This window comes from Nannospalax galili, unplaced genomic scaffold, assembly GCF_000622305.1.
Source record: "Nannospalax galili isolate Female #2095 unplaced genomic scaffold, S.galili_v1.0 scaffold598, whole genome shotgun sequence".
NCBI lineage: Eukaryota > Metazoa > Chordata > Mammalia > Rodentia > Spalacidae > Nannospalax > Nannospalax galili.
The window spans coordinates 1,101,928-1,121,958 of NW_008342423.1; the positions used below are offsets into that span (position 1 = coordinate 1,101,928).

Below are 20,031 nucleotides of genomic sequence, written 5' to 3' on the forward strand. Positions count from 1 at the left end.
AAATAGCAGTGCCTCCTGGTGGCAAACTAAACTAAACCAAAGTAATCTGGGGAAAGGTTACTCAGGTCCATGAACAGTGGCATGCTTCGTGCCAAATTCCAAAGCAACCTTCCTGCAGAAGCCTTTGGACACAGAATCTGTGTGATGCTGTACCCTTCACAGATTTAAACAAAAGTAAAGTAAATAAATAAATGTAGGTTTGTGCTCTTAAAAAAAAAACAACAAAACCTCACAAACTTAGATGCAAAAATCCTTACTAATAGGGTAGCAGATTGAATCCAGAAATACAAAAAGCCTATACAACACTACTGACACTAATTTCCTGAGAAACACAAGATGGCTTTAACGGCCTCCTATAATACACCGTAATTAATAAGCAAAGGGAAAATACTAAAGCATTTGAGAAGAGTCCAGTAGCCATTCATTATAAAAACTCTTGATAAGGGGCTGGAGACGTGGCTCAGCAGTTAAGAGCACTGACTGCTCTTGCAGAGGACCCAGGTTTGATTCCCAGGACCCATGTGGCCGTTACGAACTGTCCTTAAGTCCAGTTCCAGGGGAATCCAAAGCCCTCTTCTGAACTCCACAGCGTTGCACAATACAGGTACACTCACATACATGCAGGCAATACACTCATACACATAAAATAAAAATAGTAAATAAAATATTTAAAAAGAACTCTTGATAAATAGCATGAAGAAAGGAGATTCTGCAGCCTAATAAAGGACATCTGTCAAAACCCTACAGCTAGCATCATATATAATGGTGAAACAGTGCATGCTTCCCCTGCCACAAGACTAGGGACAAGGCAAGGATATTTATCTTTGCACTTCTCAGTGTCATACTAGAAATTCTTTTTTTTTTAATTGAATTTTTGTGTATTTCATACAGAACATCTGGTGTCAGTGTACACAGTCTTATGCAAACTCAGGCAGAAAAAAACCCAGCATAGAACTGGGGAAATGGACAGCAGACTCCAATCTTAGCTGAAGAAATATTGGCAACTGATTACTGCTAGGTGAGGAAGAACTAATCTTCCTAAAGCAAGGGACCCTAGATAAGCTGACTAGACCACAGTAGATGAGCTTGTACTGAGGATTGTTTGGGGACATTAACTTGACACAACAGAAGTTCTAACAGCAAGAAGCTATGCTAGAAGAAAGAAACATCCAGATTGAGAAGTATGTAAAATTGTGTTTATTCACATATATTACTCATATGTAGACAATCCTAAGGAATCAATAAAACAGCACAACTACTACTACTACACATAATAGGTGAAGCCAGGCATGGTGGCACATACCTGTAACCCCAGCACTTAGGAGGTATAGGCAGGAAGATCAGGAATTTAAGAGATCCTGTCTCTGGATTTCTGTGAGTTCAAGGCCAGCCTTGTCTACAAAGTGAGTTCCAGGCCAGCTGGGGCTACAGGGAGAAGGGCTCAAAAAGACAAAAATAAATAAGTAAATAAATAAATAAATAAACTTTATGCGTATGTGTCTGTCTGTGCCGTGCACTGAGAAATAAGCCTACCTGCACTCTTGTTTTAGCTTTGCTGTATAACATTTGAATAACTGTTCTTTAAAATTACCTTTTTGGGGAGTATTTCAGTGCATACCATTAAATTTAACTTAATTTTTCTTCACTTCTTCTTCAGAGCTTAAGGCAGCCAGCTCCTTTTTCTGATGAAATTGAAGTTGACTTTAGTAAGCCCTATGTCAGGGTAACTATGGAAGAAGCCTGCAAAGGAACTCCTTGTAAGTAAATACTTAACTGCTTTGTGGTTTTGTTGGTGTTTTGTAGGTTTTTAGCATTCCAGGCCACCTTGATGTTCTGTTAGGGAAAGTAACTCTTCTCTATAAAATGTTAATTTTTTCCTTGTTATAAATTTTTCCTGGGTTATTGTCATAGTTATCATGAAAGAGAGAAAAACAAAACTAGTTATTAACCCAGTGGCTGAGATTGTCGCTCAGTGATAGGGTGCCCCCCATCCCTATCATGCCCAAGTCCCTGGGTTTGATCCCCAGCATGGCAGAAAAGAAAATAAAGATACTAGCTTTAGCTGGGTTATGATCCTGTTTGTTTTTATGGTGCTAGAGATCAAACCTAGGGCCTTGCTCATGGTAGGCAAGTACTCTATCTACTGAGCTATTCTTCTTGCCCCATGATCTTGTTTGTTTCCCTACCTTTTTTTAAAAACAAAACAAAACAAAACAGGACCTCACTATGTGACTGGCCTGGAACTTGCTATATAGCTCAAGCTGGCCTTGAACTCATAGATAGCCACCTGACTAAAGGCATGTGCTACCATGCCCAGCCTCTTTCTTTTTCAAAAAATTGCATTTATTTATTTATTTATTTATTTATTTATTTTGTGTGTGCATGTATATATAGGCATGCATGCCACCACAGTTCGAGTGTGGAGGTCAGAGGACAACTTGCAGAAAGTCGGTTCTCTACTTTTTCCATGTGGGTCTCGGGAACTGAACTCACATCATCAGGTTTGAAGGCAAGCCTGCTGAGCCATCTCACTGGCCTAGAGGTCAATTTCAGAATGCCGACAGTTCATGGGTCACATTCAGATGTGGTAGTAGGAGCTGTTGGAGGGAAGAACTTTTGATGTGCTCTGTAATGACATATTCAAAGTTCAGTGCCTTACTCAGATCTGGTCACATTGTTTAAATTACCCAGCTTGTTATTAAATTATCCATGTGCCATTGTGAGACATGACAAAAATGTGTTTCTAGGCTGGGGGTGCAGCACAGAGGTAGAGCATGGACTTAGCATCATGAGATCCTGAGTTCAGCCTCCAGCACGCTCACAAAAAAAAAACAGAAAAGAAAATGTGTGTAGTGTTTCCAAGTTTTGAACCTTATAATTAATAAATTGTAATAAATCTGTTTAAAATTTTAGAATATAATTTTATAACCAAGTCATGCTTGAAATGATCTGCTATATTATATATGAAGAAATCAAGAAAGAAAGAAATTATGGTCCTTAGAAATTAAGAAATAAAACCTCCACAAAAGAGAGATGGTGCTAGAACTGGAACTAAACCCTTGCTCTTTTCCTCTCGGTGCTCTTACACTCCAGGGTGAGTGGTGCTACTCAGTAGAGATGCTAGTGCCAACAGTGGAAGACCTTTGGTGAAGCTCTTGCCCTTTAAATGGAACAGTGGCCAATTACCCTAGAAAGTTTACCAGTCTGGTTTAACTTCTGTTTTTCTCTTACATCTTTCTCTTGTTGTCTGTTCTGTGTTAAATAACGAAATAGCTGATTATATTCATGTCAGTGCAGGACAAGGGATGAAGAATCTCCTCATGCCAGTTAGTGAATTTTAATCTAAAACTGACACAAGGGATATTCCCTCCATGCCCTTCTCCCCCAGGTTTTTGCCAGGAAATTTCAGGAACCTTAACAGGGGAGATTGTGTAATCTAGAACAAAGTTCTTTAGTTAGAGAAAAAAATGATATCAGCTTCAGAAAACTTTTGGAAGATAATATAAGTCAGCACTATGTTTAACTCAAAAAGGAGGAAGTGTGTAAGGGTTTCTTTAGGGCAGTGGGAATCTGTTAGGGAAAAACGGTGAGTGATTGATATTTGAGAGGATATCTCAGTAGACATTGAACTGAAACCCAGGTTTGGCCTGCCTGAAGGCATCTGTTTACTTAGCCAGAAGTAATGCGTCTGTCTAATTTACAGTCCTGACAGGGAGGGAAGTTGCTTTAGGTAATCTGAGACTGCAGTTGCCAGTCAGGGTGTGGTTTATTTGAATTGCTAGTGTCAGCTTTTTCCTTAGACTAGTACAACAGTGGCCCCTTCTGGTCTTTTGGTTAATATACCAGCCCTGACTTTATCAAAGACTGGGTGAAGTCTTAGGGACCTGAGATATCAAGGGAGGCCGGGGAAAAACACCACAGAGGTCAGGAGACACTTGTAAGGTTGGTTTGGGCAGAGATTCAGTGATGTACTTGTCCTCATGTGAGAAGTTTAACTGTTCTGGCAAACAGCCATTCAGTAATATTCTGTGCTTTTGCCACTATCCAAGCAATATGATTCCTGAGCTAAACCTCTCCTTGCTTTGACCTGGCTGAACAATAAAATATTCTTAATTTTTACATTCTATTCTTTTCCATTTAGGAAAAATGGATGTTAGTAACTTTGTGATCTCAAGGTTTTAGAAAAGGAATTTAGAAAAGGGATTGTACTAATGTTTTTTTTTTATTTTGCCCTATAGATGGATGAATAAACTTAGTGTTATAGAGGTCAAGGTTATAGAGGAAAGAAGCTGGTTGAGAAGATTGAGCTAACCCTTTCTGACTCTTAGAGGGTACAGCTTAGTGCTAAAGCAGGTACAGGAAGCCCTGGGTTTAATTCTTAGCACCAAAAGAAAAAAAATCCATTGTATTATTTTTCAGCTTTTCTTGTATTAGTGTGTTTTACTTTATTCTAAAATTGAGACTGGCAATATGGCTCAGTGGGTAAAGGCTCCTGCTGCCACAGTGAAATAATCCTTCTTTATTAGCATAGTGAGAATAAGTTCATTAGACTCCTTAGATTTATCATTTGATGCATGATAAAAATTATGTTGATGTGTTTATTTGGCTTTGGAATTAGTGTTATATCCTAGGAGGTGATTTCCTGGCTTCTCTTTTCTAGGCTACTATCACTAAAGGTCACTTGATCTTTTTTATTTTCATTCATGGAGAGATGAAAAATCCTAACATATCTATATTTTATTTTTAAGTACTTCATATATCACTCAGAAAATATAGCATCATGCTTATCAGAAGGAGAAATGTTTCATGGGATTCTGTTACCACAGATAAAGTATTTGAAGGGGATTGAGACACAATGAATTGATAACTGGTCTGCATGTATATTAATCCTCTGTCTTTCAGTCATAGCTCTCAGACCATTCATTACTTTCTAGGGAGCAGGGAGGCTTATTTCTAAAGCAAAGCATTAGTTCTTAATCAAGGCAAACAGAGATGAGATAATAAGCAATCAGATTAGAGTTTGGTTTTATTCTGTTTAAACATACCTGAAATGTCATCAATTAAAGGTGAGATTTTGGAGCTGGAGTGATGGCTCAGCAGTTAAGAGTGTGTACTGCTCTTGCAGAGGACCCCAGTTCAGTTCCCAGCACCCATGTTAGGTGATTCACAACTACCAGGGGATCTGATGTCTCTGACCTCACATGTGCATATTGCCCCCCATACATAATCAAAAATAAAATCAATCTTTTTTTTAAGGTGAGGATTTTGAAGTTTAGGATATATATGTATATATATATATATATATTCAATATCACTTCTAAGATAACTTTAAGGAAGAAGCATTCAATCTTTCTAAAACATGAACTTCAGTCTAAATTCCAAATACCAGAGACTGAAATCATCAGTCTTGCTAAGGGACTATCTTAGTCTTTGAACCTTTCTTGTGTTTCTAGGGCATTCTCTGTACTTGTTTGTTGAGACTATTTGAAAAAAAGAAAAAAAAAAGTAAAACAGCTGGGTGTGGTGGCACATGCCTTTATGCCTTTAATCCTAGCACTTGGGAGACAGCAGCAGGCAGATCTCTGTGAGTTCAAGGCCAGCTTGGTCTATATAGCAAGTTCAGGCCAGCTGGGGCTACAGGGAGACCCTGTCTCAAAAAGACCAAAAAAAAAGAAAGAAAGAAAGAAACAGCTTATTTTTACACTTCTTTTTTATTTTTTTATAGTATTGGGATTGAATTTAGGGCCTTGTGCATGCTAGACAAGAGCTGTACCATTGAGATCTTTTATAATTTTTTATTTTGAGAGGGTTGACGAACTATCTTTGAACTCACTTTGTAATCCAGGCTGCCCTTGAACTTGGCAGTCTTCATGCCTCAGCCTCCAAAGTGACTGGGATTAAAGGTTTTATGTCACCAGGCCTGGCTCTTAGAGAATATATCAAGAGAGGGCCTATACAAGGATGAAACAGTCATAGAGTGAGGGATTGAGTAAATATATTTTTTGTGATGAGTTCTTTTGTTTGAATTCAGGTGAGCGGCCTGTAAGAGTCTATGCAGATGGAATATTTGACTTATTTCATTCTGGTCATGCCCGGGCTCTGATGCAAGCAAAGAACCTCTTTCCTAATACATACCTCATTGTGGGAGGTGAGAAACATTTGACAACTTTAGGTGTTGCCCAGAAAAAGAGTAGCCTTTTGTCTCCTGCCTGTATAACTTAAGTGCATTGGTTCATTTCATTTTTAAATGAAGGATGTGGTGTAGTCTGTCTAAAATATAGTCTGTGAGGTGCTAGCTCAGCCTGGAGCGAGCAACTGAAGGCTCAGTGACTGAGATGTCCTGTGTTGTCTCGCTGTCTTTAGATGAGTTCTACAGCGATGGAAGCAGCACTCATCCCAGTTGCCTACCTTAGAACAACATTTGCTCTAGATTTCACTTTATCTTTTTTGAATCAATAGAAATGTTTGCCAAGCAAATGTTATGTGGTCCAGTCTGGTTTTTTTTTTAAAAAAAAAGGAAAAAATTTTAAAACTTCACTGCTGTGGAAATGTGTGGCAGGTTCAAGTCAAAGATCTGAGTCCCTGTTTTACTCTCTGAGCTTGTAAGCATACTGTAGCAAGTGTTACTCCTGAAGGTGGATCTCAGATCAGGAAAAACATTGTTACCCAGACTGAACTACATCCAGAAGATTTTTCTCCAGATGTGGGGGGGTGGTTACAGGCCTAGGAAGTGGGGGAAGATGGGAGACGTTGCTGACTGAGGAGCCAGAGGGAACCTTGACTTACAACCTGTTTGACAACTTTCTGATGCTGTGAACCCAGTCTGCAGTGATGAGCTAACACACAACTTCAAAGGCTTCACTGTGATGAATGAGAATGAGCGCTATGATGCTGTGCAGCACTGCCGCTATGTGGATGAGGTGGTGAGGAACGCCCCCTGGACCCTGACCCCCGAGTTCCTGGCAGAGCACCGGGTAAGAAACTGGCCATATATGCCTCCTTGGTCGTTCCTCAGTGCTCAAGGTTCAGCACTTGGGCTGACTTTCCATTATCCTGCTTTACTTATACCTTCTATGTAAATATGAGGTTTGATGGTTTACAAGCACTTTAATAGCCATTATGTTCTCTCTGCTCTCACAGCAATCTTGTGGGAGTGGTTATTATTTCCACTTTACATATGGAGAGCAAGGCCCAGCAAGACCAAATAATATGCTCCAGGTTGCCCTGTTGGGGCTGGAGCCAACTGTTCAGTTACAACCCCCCCCCCCCATTTATGCTTTCTTTCTTATAACATGCCGGTCACTTTAGAATATCCATAATCCCTAGCCATACTCTGAAGGATTTTATTTATCTGGGCTGGCAGTGGCTCAGTGGGGTGGGTAGAGGCACTTGCTGCCAATCCTGGTGACCTGACTTTGATCCCTGAACCCATTTGGTAGAAGGAGAGAACTGATTCAACACAAGTTGTCCTCTGACCTCCAAATACACTCAATAAATAAACAAATAAATAAATAAATAAAAATAAATAAATATTTAAGTCAGGCTCTGCCTGTAGCCCCAGCCGGCCTGGAATTTACTATGTATACCAGACTGGCCTCAATCTCACAAGATCTGCTTACCTCTGCCTCCTGAGTGTTGGGATTAAAGACATGAGCCACCATGCCCAGCCATAATTTTTTTTTTTGGGGGGGGGTCTTTTTGAGACAGGGTCTTCCTGTAGCCTCAGCTGTCCTGGAACTCACTATGTAAACCAGGCTGGCCTTGAACTCACAGAGATTCACCTGCCTCTGCCTCCCAAGTGCTGGGATTAAAGGCACAGTAATTTTTTAATGCAAAGGAAAAAAAAGTTTATATGCCAAAGCCAAGAGACTGAGGCAAGAGAACCACAAATTTGAGGCCAGATTGGGCTTCATAATAAGACCTTATCTCAAAAACAAGCAAACAGGGACTGGACAGATGGCTTAGTAGTTAAGAGCACTTGATGCTCTTACAGAAAACCAGAGTTTGGTTCCCACATGGGGTGGCTCACAACTGCTTATAACTCTAGAGCATCCGATGCCCTCCTCTGGCCTCCTTGGGCACCTATACACATGTATGTGCACACGTATATAAATAATAAGGGCTGGAGAGATGGCTCAGTAGTTATGAACACTTGCTGCTCTTACAGAGGATCTGGGTTCAGTTCCCAACACACACATAATGTCTGAAAACAAGCTTTAACACCAGTTCCAGGGGAGTCCAGCCCATTCTTCTGGCCACCTCAGGTACTGTGTGCATGTGCTTTGCTTCACTTACATTAATGCAGGCAAAACACTCATCCAACATAAAATAAATAAGTCTTTTTTAAAAAGAGCAATAAAGTGGGTGTGGTGGCACATGCCTTTAATCCCAGCACTCAGGAGGCAGAGGCAGGCAGAGCTTTGTGAGTTCAAGGCTAGCCTGGTCTACACAGTGAGTTCCAGGCCAGCTGGGGCTATAGGTAAACCCTGGTCTCAAAAGACCAGAAAAAAAGCAATAAAATATTAAAATAAAACCAACACTTAAACAAGAAGATAAGCAAAAATGAATTTAAAAAGTGAAAAAGTTCATATTCTAGGAATTAACACATTATTAATTAACATAGGCTTTGCTTGTGTTGTTTTTTTTCAAGGCTTTGATTTGGGCTAGAAGTTGTGTGGGTTCAGAAATCAAGGGTGCTTCTCACTCTTATTCAAATAATAAATTATTACTTTAAAGCTCTTTTACCTCCATTGAATTCTCCCACATTAAAGTTACACTTCTTACAAAGGTGGACATAAAAGAATGGATTTATCACACTATGTTAGAGACCCTCAAGCTTGAGAAACCAGTGTGCATATTGTCACTTTTCTGCATGGGTGTATGAAGTGTTGTAGGAGAATTGTTCAGTGAGGCAGGAAAGATCAAAGGTAGCCAGAAGTGCTTCAGAGTAGTACTTGAGTAAGCCAGAGGCTAGTGGAGATTTACTGTTAACTATTTAGGATTAGGACAGACCTTTTATTATATCTTATTTATTTTGTGCATGTGTGTGTTGTGCATATATATGTGAGCACATGGCACACATGCAGAGGTCAGAAGACAAACATGTAGGTCCTGGATTCTGAACTCAGGTCATCAGGCTTGGAAGCAGGCACTGCACTTTTACTGGCTGATCTATCTCTCTGGCCCAGGACAGACTTTTTATAGTTCCCTAGATTTGCTACATCAACACTTAATAGTGGCACCAAAGGTGATAAGATTATTTTCAGCAACACAGGCAAGTCCAGGCAGATGTTTCAGGTTAGAGGAACTTGAAACTTCCCTTTTCTCCTCTTCAGAAGTAAATCTCAACCACTGTCTTACTTGCCTCAGATTCTTGACTTTGGTGCCCTGAAAAGTTGTCCATGGGTAATTGAGATGTTAGCTTCTGTCCTGATGAGAGTACTTCATAGCACAGAGCTTTTGGGAGTTGGGCATGGTGGTGTTAGTAATTATGTTACCAAAGGCCTAATGGCTATTGAGAAGGAGTCACTGAGGTTTAACTTGTCTCTCAAAAAGATGATTGATCCTGGTGCTGTTAATCTTCCTACTTCTGTGAAGTGTACTGACAGTACTACAATGATAAACGCTACTCCTTTTATAGCTTTGGGATTTGCATTTCTCAGTAAGACAGGTGTCTATTCCTATAAAAGGACTCTTAGTTGCTGTTTTTATATTCATCCTCTTCTTAGGAACTAGGAGAAAAAAGCAATTAACCAAGAAGTGACCTCTCTTTCACACACTTTTAGAAACCCTATTTGACCCATTATTTTATTATTTATCTATTATTTATTTATTTATTTTATTTTTGAGGGCAGGATCTCACTTGGTAGCTCTGGCTGGCCTGGAACTCACTATGTAGACCAGGCTGGCCTTGGAACTCACAGAGATCTACCTGCCTCTGCCTTCCAGTGCTGATGGGCATGAGGCACCATACCTGACTTGACATGTTCTTACAGACCCAGGAGGTAGGGAAATTTCCTTCTTTCCTAGACTTGCCTACTAGCTGGCTCACCACAAGATCTTCCTCCCTCACTACCACAGCAGGGACTAGCATACAGAGGGAAGAGTAGCTCTTCTTTTAGACCAGGAGAAATAGCTAGAAAAGAAACTGGCTAACTTCATTTGGATAAACCATAAATAGATTGGGTGGTTTGTGACTTGATCATGGAATTTATGATGAAAGCCAAGAGAAAGAAAAAAGGTTTGTTTTGTGCTTTTTTTTTTTTTCACATAGCCTCTGCTTGTTTTCATTTTTCTAAACCTGAGAATATTTATAGGGTCTTTCTGAATGACAGTTATCCTGGGGTTGAAATGATGTTTCCCTATTTTCAGATTGATTTCGTAGCCCATGATGATATCCCTTACTCTTCTGCTGGGAGTGATGATGTTTACAAGCACATCAAGGAAGCAGGTGAGTGAGTTGATGTCCAGCCTTAATTTACGGGGTCTTTGGCAACTTCAGAGATCCAGCTATGACACTGCTTTACAGGGGAAAGCTGTGTATTGAAAAATTCAGTTTCTCTTTCTGATCAAATTGTAGATAGCAATGTAAATGACATCTATCAGTTCTAGGTCTAAATATTAATATGGTATAATTTTAATATCTCCCTTAAATTTAGGACATTTCTCTAGTTCCTTTTTTTTTTTTTTTTTTTTTAATATTAGGACAATGTAGTGCCTCCTCTTCTAGCTCTTGATTCATGCCTCCTTCTGTGTGCCAGGATCTCCAGATTTCACTTAGTGATAATGGAATCTGCTTTTGGTGGAAAGTAAAGGAATATTGCCCCCAGTCTCTGCCTGGTCCTCTTGCTGGTGTACCATAACTTCACAGTGTTTATCTGTATGTGTTTTGAGTTAGGCATGTTTGCTCCAACACAGAGGACAGAAGGTATCTCCACATCAGATATCATTACCCGGATTGTCCGAGACTATGATGTATATGCAAGACGGAACCTCCAGAGAGGCTATACAGCAAAGGAGCTTAATGTCAGCTTCATCAACGTGAGTTCCAACCTCATCCATAGCATACTGCCTCCCACTCTTGAGATGAACTTGTTTTTCAGTTTGCTGTGATTATCATTTTGAAAACAAAGCATCCTGCTTTGCAGGTAATTCCACACTAAGCAAATCACAAAGAGAACAACCTAGGGCAATTTCTGCCTTCATGGACTAATACCAACATATTGATACAAGAACATGCAACCAATTAAATAAGTAGGAATGTAAAAATTAAGCATGTCTATAATCGTAGCAGTTGGGAGGTAGAGGCAAGAATATCCTGACACCCCATCTCAAAAACCAATGAAACTGCCAAGCATGGTGGCACACACCTGTAGTCCTAGCACTTGGGAGGCAGAGGCAGGCGAATCTCTGTGAGTTCAAGGCCTCTACATAAGTTCCAGGCCAGCTGGGTCTACAGGGAGACCCTGTTTCAAAGACCGAAAAAAAAAACAACGACAAAAAACCCTAAATTTTATGTAGTGCACTGTTTATATAAATACATCTGAAACAGTGGTTCTTAACTTTGTTTGGGTGTTCTTTTCAAATGTGATGAAAGTGTATGTCCTTTCTCTGTGTGGCTGCTGACGCACATTTTAGTTTCCCCACTTGGGCTACCTAGCAGGGTTTATCTCAAAAACAGATCCATACAGGTCAAGTTTATTTTTGCTTAATACTGACTTTTAGAAATGCTCTCTCTATATAAACAGTGTCTCAATAAAAAATTGATTTAAGTAGAAATCTACAAACTATATTGTACAAAATAACCAGTTAACCACACTCCTTCACCTGCCCCCAGCTCAGTGAATAGATGAGCCAGAACTGGGCTTGATGGTACATGCCTGTACCCCCAGTATTTTGGAGGCAAAGACAGGAGGATCATTTTAAGTTCAAGATCACTTTGTGCTACATAGTTTGTTCCAAATGAACCAGGGTTATATATCATTTAATAGAAGGCTTGTTATGCAAACATGAGAACCTAAGTTTGAGTCTCCAGTAAGTACCTACATAAAAGCCAAGCATGGCTGTAAAAAAGCAAAAAAATCAAATAAGCAAAAACCCAGTTGGTGAGCCAGGCATGGTGGTGCACATCTGTAATGTGATGCACATGGGGAGACTGAGGTAGGAGGATTGCAAATGTGAGATTTGATGCTAGTCTGAGCTACATGTCAAGGCTTCACTTCAGAAAAACAACAAACAAACAAAAAACCCCTTCTTCCTCTCTTTCCTCCTTCACGTTATGCATATAAGTACATGTTATACCACTAAGCTATATACCCTGGCTCTTTTCCTTTCTTATTTATCATATAAAAATTATGAAACTACTTTTTTTGTTTTGTGTTTTTAACAAAAGATCTTGGAGCTTATGAGCCTCCTGCCCTAGCCTCCTCAGTACTGGGATTATAGACAAATGCCACCATGCTCAGCTCCAGCTGATAGAATACTTTTCATTTGACTGAATATTCCTCCCCCTCCATTAGAAGATTCATACCATTTTTAAAATTTTTTATTTATTTATTTTTTTGTGTATGCTTGTATTACCTGCATGTAGGTAAGTGCACCTCTATGGTGCAATGCCCACGGAGGACAGAAGAGGCTGTTGGATCCCCTGGGACCGAGTTATGGACAGTTGTTAGCTGTCATGTGGGTGCTGTGATTCAAACCCGGGTCTTCTGCAAGAACAACCACTGTTCTTAACTGCTGAGCCATCTCTCTAGCCCCGGATTCATACCATTTTACCCTAATATTTAGGAGAGTTAGTAGGACCAACTCTTTCATCATTTTTCAGATGAGCAAGTAGATCTCCAAAACATAACACATGAGCTATGAAGATGGTTCATTTAATAGCAGGCTTGTTATGCAAACATGAGGACTTGATTTTGAATCCCCAGTATCCACATAAAAGCCAAGCATGGGTGGGTGTTGTATCCTTCTAATCCCAGATCTTAAGAGGCAGAGATAGGTAAATATCTATGAGTATGAGGCCAGCCTGGTTTACATAGCAAGTTCCAGGCCAGTCAGGGCTACATAGTGAGACCCTGTTTTAAAAAACAAACAAACAAAAAACCCAAAACCAAAAGAGTGCACCCCCCCCCAAAAAAAACAAAAACAAAAACTGGGCATGGCAATGCACTGTAATTCTAGCTCTGCGGAGGTGGAGACAGGAGGATTCCTGGAACTCAGTGGTCAACAAGCCTAGCCAAGGTGAGCTCCAGGTTCAGTGAGAGACCCTGTCTCAGAAAAATAAGATAGAAAGTGATTGAGAGAGACACCTGATGTCAGCCTCTGGCCTATACACATGTGTGCACACACATATACACACATAAAAATAAAACAAAATTTATCTAAAAATCATGGAACTAACACTAAAGGGGAAGTCCAAATAATTATTAATTAATTAGTATTTCCATGTTGAGTCTGCATAACTGCTTCTTAGATGTTGTGCAGTGATTTTGGTGCCTGTACATCTCCATATAGGTAGGCATATTTATATTACAAAATTTAGACTTATCTTTTAGAAATTTGACTTCATTTGGTTGCATGCCTATTTGTTACTGGCCCTCGCCTGTTTATTTAGCTTAGTCTACAATATTAAAGTTATCATACCTTTTAAAAATATTTTATTTATTACTTTTATTTTCTGTGTATGAGTGTACTGCCTGCATGTATGTGAGTGTACCCATGTCGTGCAATGCTGTAGAAATCAGAAGAGGGCTTTGGATTCCCCTGGAACTGAAGTTAAGGACGGTTCACAGCCGCCATGTGGGTGCTGGGAATCGAACCCGGGTCCTCTACAAGAGCATTCAGTGCTCTTAACTGCTGAGCCATCTCTCCAGCCCCCAATTATCACACTTTTGTATAAGATTGCTGCCCAGAGAATATCTTTTCTGTTATTATACTACATAAATATAGGATGAATTAAAGTAAAGTAGAATTCTAAAGACTGAGAGCAGTATCAGTAGCCAAGAAAGGTCAGGATGGGTATTATTTCTTAGAAAGTTATTTCTTTACCTAGGAGAAGAAATACCACTTGCAAGAGCGGGTTGACAAAGTGAAGAAGAAAGTGAAAGATGTAGAAGAAAAATCAAAAGAATTTGTGCAGAAAGTGGAAGAAAAAAGCATTGACCTCATCCAGAAGTGGGAGGAAAAGTCCCGAGAATTCATTGGAAGTTTCCTGGAAATGTTTGGTCCAGAAGGAGCACTGGTATGAATCTTCCCTTCTAGACACTGCAAGGAATTTCAGAGAAATGCAGGAGATTTTTTTATTTTTTAGAATTTATTTTAATTATTATGTATATGTATGCTCCTGTGTATGGGTGTGTGCACTGTGAGTGTAGCTGTCTGCAGAGGCCAGAAAAGGCATTGGATCCCCTGGAGTTAGAGGTGGTTGTCAATTGCCCAATGTGGGTTCTGGGACCAAACTCAGATGCTCTGAAAGAGCAGTAACCATCTCCCCAGCTCCTCCTTTTCTTTCTTTTCTTTTCTTTTTTTTTTTCTGCTGATGGAACCCAGGGCCTGATGCATGCTAAGCAAGCACTCTACCACTGTACTGTATCCTTAGCTTTGTTTGTTTGTTTATTGAGTCAGGGTCTCCCTAAATTTGCTCAGATCAGCTTTGAACTTGCCTTGAGCTTGTGATCATTCCGCCTCAGTTTTCTGTAAGTGCTCTGCAAATTCAAGAGAAGTTTCATGTTAATAAAAAGAAATATAGAATCCTTAAGCAGAAAGGGGCATCAAAATGAAGTGTAGTTGTCTAATGTAGTTATACATCTTCCTAGATAATTTTGCCAGCTCTCTATCCACCTTGGAATCTGGAGACAAGATAAAAGGGTCGCCTCACCCATTGCTTCTATATTGTAGCTTTACGTGGAAGAGAAGGAAAGAATAGAGGACAGTAGAGAGAAAGCTGCCTCACTACCAGAGAGCTGCTGTGTGGTTCCCTGATGAGGTGGGAGTCTATTCTTGAGGAATAACACATCTTCAAACCAAGTAAAAGATTCCATTAGTGAACTCAACGTAAACATCAAGAAAAATCTGGCTCTAGGGTATTTCAATACTAGAACAGATTATTTGAAGGAAATGTGGAATTTCCTTTTGAGAACTTGAAAACTTGGCTGTATATACCTTTTTGTCTGAGTTCGTTTGTTTTTGCCAGGAACCTAGAGTACAGACTAAGTAGCCTTTGAAGAATTTCTTTGATAGAAGTAAAAGACTTGCCGACTGTGGAGAGCAGACAGAAAGTGTTAAATAATATAATGTGGAGGGGAAATTGCTAAGAATTATAGTGATATCTCTCCTCTGGGCTGTTCAGTCATGCATTTGTAGGGGCTAGGGATACAGATCAGTGGTAGAGTGTTACCCTAGGATACTTGAAACCCTAGCTTTGAACCCTGACAATGAAAAAAAATTTCAGGGAGCATTCATGATAATTGAGGTTTCAAGTGCCCCAGTGGTGATCCATGTGGTCCATAGATATCTTCTAACTCTTTCTTTTGATCTCCCTCCCTAGAAACATATGCTGAAAGAGGGAAAAGGCCGAATGCTGCAGGCCATCAGTCCCAAGCAGAGCCCCAGCAGCAGCCCTACTCGGGAGCATTCCCCATCCCCCTCCTTCCGGTGGCCCTTCTCTGGCAAGACTTCCCCATCTTCCTTCCCAGCAAGTCTCTCTAAGCACAATGCTGTGACCTGTGACATCAGTGAGGATGAAGAAGACTAGGTTTCATCCCTCCTTTCCTCTCCCCTCCCTCTGTCCCAGAACCTTCATAAGCTCTCTGTCGAATTCCACTTTGTGATCCCAACACTAAACCCAAGGACATCTACAAAGAAAAGACAAATGGGGCAAGAGGACCTGGGAATGGGGGAACCCAAACAGCCCTTGCCCTAACAGCCAGCATCGCCCACACCAAGGAGGCTGACTCAGCTTAGAAGCCCTCTGTGCATCCGTCTCCCTCCCCAAGGACTTTGCTTTACTGTTTATGCTTGACAGGGAGATAGTCATTTTTATTAATTTTTTAAAAAACTAGTCTTTCAAATACAGTGAGTAGAACTAATTTTTTTCTCCTGAGGAGTGGGCAGAAGAAGGAAGTATGTTATACCCAGAGGCCTTTTCTTCCTGAGACACTAGTATTTGCCTTTTGTTCTGAAGCAAAGTGGCTTGCCAGGTCCTTCAAACAGTAAGCCATGCTGATGGGTCATTTGGGGGGAATATTGTAATTTTGGTTTCCTTAAAATCTCAAAGCTGAATTAGTCCCAAGTCCCTTAACTGTACTGCTGGCACATGTGTCAGCATGGCTGTGGAAGGAGAAGATCTGAGCCTAACTTTTGTTACTCCCTGTGGAGTTTCTTGTTGGACCCAATGGGGTCCATGAAGATACTGATGGGGATGGAACCAAACCACAGAGCGTTGACTGTAGATTTTCTGCTGTGTTCATCTTCTCAGAAAAATTCTGTTGCCCAATTATTTGGGAGTTCTTGTTAGTTTGTTTCCTGCAACCTACCTGTAAAGGAAGGAACATGTTGAGAGTTACTGTGATTGGAGAGGAGAGTGTAACAAAACAGTCCAGTGCAAAGTCAGCTGAGATGGAGTTTCTGCAGGGATAAGTCCCTAGCTCCGCAACTCCTGTTTCATTGCTATCTCCTGGATTTATACTAAGGATACTCTGTAAATGTCTGTAGCTTGAACTTTATCTGTTGATCCATGTTGCTTACTGCCATATTAATACTTGGATTTTCATAGGGCACACAGGCATAAGCGTAAGGAAACACTCATTCCTGAAACAGCCTTACCTGGATCTCTACCCCTCTTAAGAATATTCTTAAGTAGAATCAATACCCTATGAAGTCTCCTTTCTTTTAAGGGCTGCAACTGGCAGGGACTTCTTCCACTGCTCCTCCAGAAAGCCGCGAGCATGGGCTAAATTACTAGCATAAAGAGATTCTCTTTCTGGCCCATCTGTGCCTTGTGGTTATGATCCCACCTCACCTGTTAGGTTGCTCAAGGGGAATCCAGTACTTGAATTCAAATCAAAGAATGCTGATTCTTGGCACTTGCTACTGAACATGATCTGATGTTTTTAGTCCCCCTACATCCCATCTCAGCTCCATGGCCTGGAGGATCATTACCACCAGTAATCCTGTAGTTGGATTAAGGGCAAAATTGTTTATGCTCATTCTTTGTCACTCAGATACCCCTTGTGGGGGTGGAGCCTTAGTGTTTTCAGCAGAGAAGCACATTTTCTCCTTTCTTATACTTCTGCTAGGACTGTGAGCATTTTATAGTCCTCCCTGAACACTTTCTGGTAGAAAGCTGTACTGCCGCTTAAGGGTCCCAGGCTAGCTCCACAGCCTGACAGCACAACAGGACTACCTAGGCTCCTGAACTGATGTCACCCCGGCAGGTAAAGCACAGAGGAGGAGGGGGCAAAGATGTGCAATGTCTTGTCCTGTGGCCTGTGGCAACTCCATTCTAACTTTTCATGGAGTGCTGTTTTCACTGTCAGCTCTGGTCCAAATGGCTTTGGTCTCAAATCCTGTCTTTGAAACAGTTGAAATTAGTGTTTCTGTATGCTACAGCTTTATACGGCTTATTTTGTACTACAGTCTTCTCTTGGAGGAACTCTGCCTGTTTCTCTCTGCCTCGTTGTCCGTTGTATACAAAGGTGATGACATCACTGTGTAGTCATTCCTCAGCTGTATTGTCTGGGTCCCAAATATTTGAACCCCACAATTTGAACCCCACACTGGGGGGTGATATAGCTAAGGCTGGCCTGCGTACCTGTTCTTGGAATGCCCCCTCCTTTACTGTCTCCTAACACTCATATTTTCAGATAATTTGGACATCAGCAAAAACTTGTATGATATGTTAGATACTTGGGTGCTTGAACAGGGTGCTGCTGGAGTGACACACTATTGAGCACTTGTTCCTAGTTAAATGTAGTTAAGGGTGTGAACACTATGGCTCTGACTAATCTTCACCTCTTCAATATGAATGCTTGAGCCTGTGCAACCTCAGCTCTGGAGCTGTTTCCCTGAGTCCCACATGAGAAAGCAGGCAGCATGGAAGGGTTGGGTGTGGTAAAGATGGAAGAACCTTAGCTGTTTGGCCTTGGAGCCTCTACCATAGGAAAGAGTTGAAGACCAAGGCTTTTTAGCTGGTGCTGAGAGGGAGCCAAGGCAAGAAGTTTGCTTTTGTCATACACTACGCTCATGAGACTGAAAAGCAGAAGCTGCAACTTTAGAGAAACAAGAAATGGATCATTAGTGCTGAAGCAGCTGCCTCTGACAGTTAAGCCAAAGAAAGGCTGGCCCTCTGCAGAGCTTGAGAAGGCTGGGAATGTGAAGAGTGAAAATCACAGGAAAGTGCTGGGTGGTGGCACAAGTCTGTAGTCCCAGCACTTGGGAGGCAGAGGCAGGCGGATCTCTGTGAGTTCAAGGCCAGCCTGGTCTACATAGTGAGTTCCAGGCCAGCTGAGGCTACAGGGAGACTCTATCTCAAAAAGACTCAAAAAAAAACCACAAAAGGGAAGGTTGAGAGGCCTTTGACCTTTTCTAGTCACTGATAATTTAGGCAGCACCCAAGTTACTCTTGTTTACCTTGTGGCCACAGCCCTTCAGGCCGTCTAGGATGCCTCCGCCTCCACAGAGGTTCTTCTTGGTACTCTGTTTCTGCATCTCTTCACTCGTGGGTAGCTTACCTTCTTACCTTTACCTTCTTAAACCCTGCTCCATATCAATTCTTCCCAAATCAGTTCCTAAATCTTCCCAAATCCCTTCCCAAATCAGTCCTGGGTCCCTGCTTTGCTTTAATTCCTCAAAGTCATAGTTTCTAGATACCTGTCAGCTTACATGCACCAGAAGTTGAACTAATGCAGGTTCAAAGAAAAAGCTCTCTTAACAATGTTTTAAAAACTAATGGTATTTTTAAAGCTTACCAATACAAGTATTTTTAAAGGTTATATTTTTCAAAGTCATAAAAATGGTTGTTGTTTTCTCATAGAATAGATTATCATGGCTAAAGAGTGGTCCCTAGCTACTATTTTTCAAAATAAGTAGAGCATGTTCTGGAATTATAATACTATTAAATGCTAATTACCCTCAAAAAAGAGAAGATTTTTCTGTCTGCCAAAGTTTTTTTTTTTTTTCCTCATTGCAGCTGATTTGTTTGTTTGTTTGTATGTTTGAAGCAGGGTCTCCCTGTAGCCCCAGCTTTCCTGGAACTCACTATGTAGACCAGGCTGGCCTTGAACTCACAGAGATCCGCCTGCCTCTGCCTCCCAAGTGCTGGGACTACAGGCATGCGCCACCACGCCCGGTGTCTGCCAAAGTTTTATGTTAGCACACAAACTGGGGTGGAGAAGAAAACTGCCAGCCTGAGGGTTTGGATGACTCAGGCTGTGTTCTTTAGGTTTGAAGTGGGACTTCCTCCCTTTGGGGAGGAACTGACAGCGTAAGAATTGGTTGGGTGCTTTGTGTTGAGGATCCTGAACAGGAGAAAGTGTTGAAAGAGCTACATGCTATGGCGTGGACATTCACCCATCACCAGTGCAAGTCCATGCGGACATCTCCTGAAGCTGAAGTTTGCATATCATTTTCCTGTCTATTAAACTGTTCAGAGTCATTTTGGCTTTTGTCATTTAGCCAAATAAAGGCAATGTGGTTTTCCCTCTTGCTTCTGTTTCCTGTGACTTTGACCTGGTATACATGTGTATAGTGTTTTAAGTATTGGGGGCTTTTGCTTGTTCCTCAGTTCCTTTGATTTTGCACCAATTTTTCCCCTTAAGATCAAGTTCATGGCCATATTAAGAAGCAGTTCCAGGGGCTGAAAGTAGAGATGGCTCAGCAGTTAAGAGCATGGACTGCTCTTGCAGAGGACCCAGGTTCAATTCCCAGCACCCACATGGTGGCTAACAACCATCCATAACTCCATCCCCTAATGCCTTCTCCTGACCTCCACGGGCATTGCACAACATGGGTGTACTTACATACATGCAGGCA

At 41.1% G+C, this 20,031-nt stretch overlaps 1 protein-coding gene and 1 pseudogene across 4 annotated transcripts in view; both read left to right on the forward strand.

The window, feature by feature from the left end:
* Positions 1-168, forward strand: part of LOC108491117 — a 911-nt pseudogene extending 743 nt beyond the window's left edge.
* The window catches only part of Pcyt1a (phosphate cytidylyltransferase 1, choline, alpha), a 52,503-nt gene extending 32,798 nt beyond the window's left edge, over positions 1-19,705 (forward strand). For all 4 annotated transcript variants that reach the window (XM_029566161.1, XM_008838531.3, XM_029566160.1 and 1 more), the window contains 7 exons: positions 1,658-1,757; positions 6,032-6,148; positions 6,823-6,974; positions 10,372-10,450; positions 10,898-11,040; positions 14,054-14,242; positions 15,548-19,705. In XM_029566161.1, the coding sequence (XP_029422021.1) occupies positions 1,658-1,757; positions 6,032-6,148; positions 6,823-6,974; positions 10,372-10,450; positions 10,898-11,040; positions 14,054-14,242; positions 15,548-15,754 (987 nt within the window). In that variant the 3' untranslated portion in view covers positions 15,755-19,705. The remainder of the gene's footprint in view (positions 1-1,657; positions 1,758-6,031; positions 6,149-6,822; positions 6,975-10,371; positions 10,451-10,897; positions 11,041-14,053; positions 14,243-15,547) is intronic.
* The last annotated feature ends 326 nt before the right edge of the window (positions 19,706-20,031 follow it).